The sequence below is a fragment of the Watersipora subatra genome, chromosome 9 (genome assembly GCF_963576615.1).
Source record: "Watersipora subatra chromosome 9, tzWatSuba1.1, whole genome shotgun sequence".
Lineage (NCBI taxonomy): Eukaryota > Metazoa > Bryozoa > Gymnolaemata > Cheilostomatida > Watersiporidae > Watersipora > Watersipora subatra.
This window is the reverse complement of record NC_088716.1, coordinates 35,119,659-35,125,658: the sequence shown is the minus strand read 5'-3', so window position 1 is coordinate 35,125,658 and position 6,000 is coordinate 35,119,659. Positions and strand designations below refer to the sequence as shown.

The 6,000-nt window shown below is 36.0% G+C and overlaps 1 protein-coding gene across 1 annotated transcript in view; it reads right to left on the bottom strand.

The window, feature by feature from the left end:
* Positions 1-2,109: 2,109 nt before the first annotated feature.
* LOC137403874 (mRNA export factor Gle1-like) overlaps positions 2,110-6,000 on the bottom strand; it is a 28,050-nt gene continuing 24,159 nt past the window's right edge. The window contains exon 13 of the mRNA XM_068089970.1: positions 2,110-3,843. Within this exon, the coding sequence (XP_067946071.1) occupies positions 3,384-3,843 (460 nt within the window). The 3' untranslated portion in view covers positions 2,110-3,383. The remainder of the gene's footprint in view (positions 3,844-6,000) is intronic.

The following is a 6,000-nucleotide window of genomic DNA, read 5'->3' as shown; positions in this document are numbered from 1 at the left end:
ACATAAATTATTTTGTATCTTATCGTTATCCCAGGTAATTTGAAGCAAATAGTTTACTAAGAGATATCTGTATTTTTTCTGCTAACAAGAAAATTAAGCCCTGCAACCAAATGCAACCATTTTTAAACAGTGCAACCAAAAGTTTAAATTTTCCAAGTTTAATATTTATTGACAATCAACTTGACACGACTTTTTGAACTTTGCAGAGTTTTCAATGTGTTCTGAAATACAAACAGCTTCCTATCTAGAGATCTAAAAATTGTTTCCTAAAGCAGTCTGGCAGTGCCATATGATTTTCTATGTATATTCTCAAACATTCTGTTAGATCTGCATATCAAAAAGATTATTACATCTATTGCAAAAGATATGATGATACTATTTTAGACCACAGAAACACAAAATTTTGAAGTTAGCCTAAGGATACGCTTGTTTGTTTGTTAGCCTAAGGATATGCCTGTTTGTTAAACTAAGGACATGCATGTTTGTTAAACTTGCTAAAAGTGTACACTTATGTCAAAAAGCTGTTTTCTCAAAGTTTCACATTTCAAAGCTTACTTATAGTTTACCAAACTCCAGTTTGAGTGGTTACGTGCCGCTCAGCGCGTAGGGCGAGAGGAAGAGAAAGCACAACAAGTTTGACTGCACTTTTTGCACCATTAGTGGCCTTTTTGAGATTTGAACTCCAAAACTTTCTATGCATGTCAGGCACTCCTACCACTAGGCTACAGTTGCTGAGCCTTTGTCAATATAAAATTAAAATGATAAACTTGCATTATTCATAGCGGATTCCCAAGGAAGCGTGATTAGTAGATTACGCGCATCCCATTTACGCCAAGGATTGGCTGTTAAACCATCTATTCTCAGAGCGAAATCAAAAAAACAGAAGTCGAGAAGGGACAGTAGAACCTGGATAAAACAAGCTCCACATCAGTACGTCTCACCAAATGGGTCCAACACTATTCCTCCAATTGTTGTTGATGACTTTGACATACTCGATGGAAAACAGATTACTTCCTATATCAGCATTCAACCATCAGCTAAAGGTAGCATGCAACTTCTTATAAATTTACTGGTTCTTTGACTTTGGTCCATCTACATCGTTTCCAAGAATATTGGTTAAATCAAATAAAAAAATTATGCATTTTGTATTTTATAAACAAACTCGCTTGGCATGCTAAACTGCTAATGATGTGTATTAACATTTTATTAATTTTCTAGTAAATTGTAAAAGAATGAACCTATTTACATACATATTTATAGATTTAAATCCTGGCACTTGCGAATAGACTTTAAAATCAAAATTATTCCATATTGCTAGCGCTGAAAATACTCTACTTTCGATTACTAAATGATATGTGATTGGACTAGGCCATTTTCTAACACATGATGGGTAAAGTGCATACAATATAATATAATGTTTACTATTAATCATTTGTTGTTTTCAACCAATGCGCGGACTTTCGCAGCCTTGTACTTAGTGACTGGTAATCCTAGCAAGCTGTGGATGCCTTCAATAAATCACCAATAACATATTAAAATGTTTGTTTAAATTATTAGGGCATAAATGCATCAGTAGTTAACTACAGGAAAAGGGTATTATGGTCAATAACATAAGTAAAGGACTTTTTGCTTTACTGCTACTTTCTGTTGGATATTTTGTCACCTTATGCCCAGACTTTTAACACTTATTTTTGGGTTGCGCTCACCTCTTTGTTTGCTGGGCTACCTATTTATTCTCTAACAGACCTTACTCCACTTCTGAACATTTCTTTTTATCATATCTTTTTTCTAGGCCTTTGTAGTATGTTTTATTTTTTAACTGGATGCTATCTTTTCTAGCCTTATTCTCATGACTCTATCATTACTTTCAGCTCTTACCCTTTTATATTTCTTTCATCTGTTTGCTTGTATCTCTTCTTGTCTCTTTTTTGTTCAATTTCTCAACGAATGCTAACTAAAGATTCTGATATCCACATTTTTTTTATTTACATTCTCTATGAACTATTTTCAAGTTCATCCATTTATTTCAGATTTCTCAAGATATGACAGCAATCCATTAGATAATAGCGCAACACATGTCCGTGATGCTCTTCTGCGGTCAGATTCCGATTCAACCCAAGACTCAACAGATGACGATCAAGAAACAAATCAGGGTAATGAGGAATTCATGAGATGGGAGGTCTCGGGTGGTGACCCACACACTAGGGAGGTCTCAGGTGGTGACCCACATAGTAATGAAGCTGACGCCTTAAAAGAAGAAACTACCTTGTCCAGTGTTGATTTTTCGGATCAATATGCTGTTGATGTAAAGAACTCCCGCCCAAGTATAACTCGAGATTCAGCGGTATCTGCAGACTGGAGGAAAGACTTTGACCCAAATATGTATAGAAGTTCGGGTGCAATGGAAGTTCCTAGAAAAAGTTTTGACCAAAACATGCAAAGAAAGTCCATTGCATCAGCATATCCCACAAACTTTGACCCCAATTTACCCAAAGAATCAATAGCATCAGGATACAACTTAGAGTTTGTCATACATTACAACTTTGATTCTAATGGACAAAATGTCCCAGAACTGGTCCCTGTATATAACGGTAGACCTTTAAATGATACAGAACTGGCCTCCATATCCAATGGTATACCTCTAAGTGACACAGGTGAAAATTCAACGCGTCAACAAGGAGAAAATCCCATCACATCAGAGACCACAGAATTATCAGAAACCTTGGAAGATACGCCCCGGAAGAAAGGACAAGAAAGCTATGCAAAAGAGCTGAATCCAAAAAACCAGAAAACAAATAGTAAAAAAATTGACACATCCAAGAAAGCTGAAACTGCTACAGTGAATCCTGCTTTGACAGAAGGCTCTTCAGAGGAAAATATCGTGTATACCAGCGGTTGGACTGCATTCAAAAAACACAACTCTTAGATAGGTTGACGCTGAAAAAGGTTTCAATATTTTGATAGAAGAAAATTAAAACAAGAATTATTTTATCAATTGGTAATGAAATAAAGCGATAAAGAATTACTAAACTAATGCATATTTAGTCTGTTAAAAAACCTACCCTATTCAAATTCTGTTTGCAGATGCACTGGAATGCGTCAAAAGACTGCATGCCATGCAGACTATGAACAGTTCCTTGAATTTGAATTCAACTGACTTGAATTTTCTCTTTACTGGTTATCGCTTCAGCGTAAACATGGCTGGGTGCTCAGCTGCTTGTGTAGACCTGTACATGAGAGCAGGAGGTGCAATCTAATAACAACACTGGTTTAATGTGGTGATTTAAATACCTCCCAAAAACTGCATAGCCATAAAAATACCATAGATAAAGCTTTGTACAAGTGGAGAGGGAGGATCACACAGCTGAAAGAGAGGGTAACTCTCAACTGTACCAAAATGATTTCGTTATGTATCCTTCAGGGTACCCTAAAGTTTTTCTCGAGAGAAGTTCTTGTAAAGTCTGTTCGAGTCGCTCAGTAGCGCCCCCATCACTTACAGACTCCGCCTCCTCATTAGCTTCTCTTATTACAGGTAAAAACTGCTCCAGCAAAAATTTGAGTAATTTTTTAGCTTGTGGTCCATAAAGTCCAATTAGCTGACACCCACAAACATTGAGCACACTAGAGATGATAGTAGCTGTAGTGGCCGGGCGAGGCTTGAGACTGACGAGTCGTGCTAGCAACATCCACGCATTGGACATGTCTAGACTGTGATTCTCTGTTCCGCCGACAGCATGGGAACTCATGCAAGAGGCGAAGAGTTTACTGTAACCCATCATTCTCTTTAGAAATAAATCTTGGGCTTCAATCTGTCCTGAAGCTGAGACCTTGTAGCCAAGGTCACTAAAATGTAAAAATGAGTCAGATAAGATCCCATCTTTGACTATTTAGCTCAAAAATAAATACAATGAAACATGGATAACTCGCCCACGGATAACTCGAACACATGGTTAATTCGAACGGTTTCTTTGGTCCGTTCCCACGTAATGATAAATTGCTATAGATAACTCGAACTCAACACTGTTAATTCGAACTGTTTTTTTTAACGGCTACCGAAACGGTTGTTATCGCTTTAGAAAATCACTTTATTCCAAGCCATAGAGGTAAACCTCAACTTTTCGTAATTCATAAGCGTCGTTATTACCACCATCGGCAAAATATTTTTGTCAACGACTTTTCTACAGGTTTGGTGAAATTTGGTTTATACCAAACATCCGCTTATATTAGCGATATTATATTAGCGATCGCTCTTCGGAAGCAAGGTAAAGTGAGGTAATCTTTGCATAAACTTCAAGAAAAATCCGCAAAATTGATCGTGGGTAATACGCTCAAAAGAAAAAGGTGTCTTTTTTTTAGCATTTCAACAACGATCAGGTTTTGCCAATGTCAATCTAAAAAACGTCCTGGCAATAACGTCACCTCAAACAACAAACCAATCTCAAGTGATAGAAAAATCTCTATACTTTTTGATAAAAACGTTTTAAACTTTCCATTAGAAGCATTTAATTTGAAACAAGCCATTTGTGCTTTTGGTTTATATTATAGTTTGTATATGTACATGTATCTACTAATAAATAAGTAAATACATGGGACTTGTGACAGTGCTCTGATAACTTGAACGCTCTGATAATTCGAACACTTTCGCTCGGTCCCGTGAAGTTCGAGTTATCCATGTTTGACTGTAAATCAATCATACTGACAGCTCTGAACTACATGGCTTATAAATAAGTCAATCATGGGGTTGACTATCTTGCTGTGCAAACATTTCACTCAAGCTAATAATCGCACAAGATCAAATCACAGATTCCGTTTATAAGAAGTTCCACAAACGATATTCCTATACTAATTCAAGTACTAATTCCCCAAACGAAAATTGATCAACTCTTTTACTACGCAACTTTGCTCGTTCTGACATAATTAATTCATGCCACAAAATCTTTGCTGATAAAAGCCAATGAAAGCTATAGCTTCTGTTGAAGACTTTTAATGTAAAGTTTTTTGGAACCAACAGGATTCCGAAAGAATGTTTTTGTAGAAGTACTGAAATGATTTGTTATAATGGCTTTCCTGCAGAAAGAACAATATATGCGAGCCATTTTTAAGACTTTCCGTAGCAAGAGTTAATGCTCTCTCAAACTCAAACGGGTTGGCATTTTTCCCTGGAAAAACTGTTTTTCCCAGGGCGGTGGGAAAAACTGGTGAAAACTGGGAACAACTGGTAAAAACAAGGAACAACTGGGAAATATTATAACTCCAGAATTTTTTATCCAAATTTTTTGCTAAACATTGAAATTTAATAAAAATGGAAAGTTGGACTGAACAATTAGTTGTGTCACTCCATATTTATATCAATCAATAGCAATAGAAATAAAAGTGTTTAAAAGTGGGAAAATTTAGAAAATCAACACTCAAGATACGGGCCAACGTTAAATAGCGATGAGCCTTTTACAGTTCAATAATATATGTAGGACTGTTTTGACATGTCTTGTTTAGCACTTTTTCCTTAGTAGCCGCTCAACAGGCTTGGAGTGGCGAAAGTGTCCAAAGTGGTAGCTTGATACCAAAACCTATAAACAATTTTTTTAGGGTATGTTTTGGCCGAATACGAAGATTAACTTTTCTTAGACAATCAATTCTCAATACTCTAATCCGTTTGTTCAGTCCACCGATCTCGACTACTTGGCATTATCTTCATGTGTTTTTGTTTTTCAATTATTTTCTAATTGTTGTATTATGATTACTGTCATGTTTCACACATCAATTTTGCTTTTCATTCAATATTACTATTTAATATATGTAAATAAACGAATATTATCTTGTGATCTGGTCTTTTTATTCAATGTTTAGTAGGCTTAAATAACCCAATTATAAAAGTTATGCGTTTTCTTAGCCTGTGTACTGTTAAAGAGCCATAAAGCCGCTTTTTCCCCATTTTTGGACAAAAATTAGTTTTTCCCGGGGCGGTAAAAACCGGTATAAACCGGTGGTAATAACCGCCAT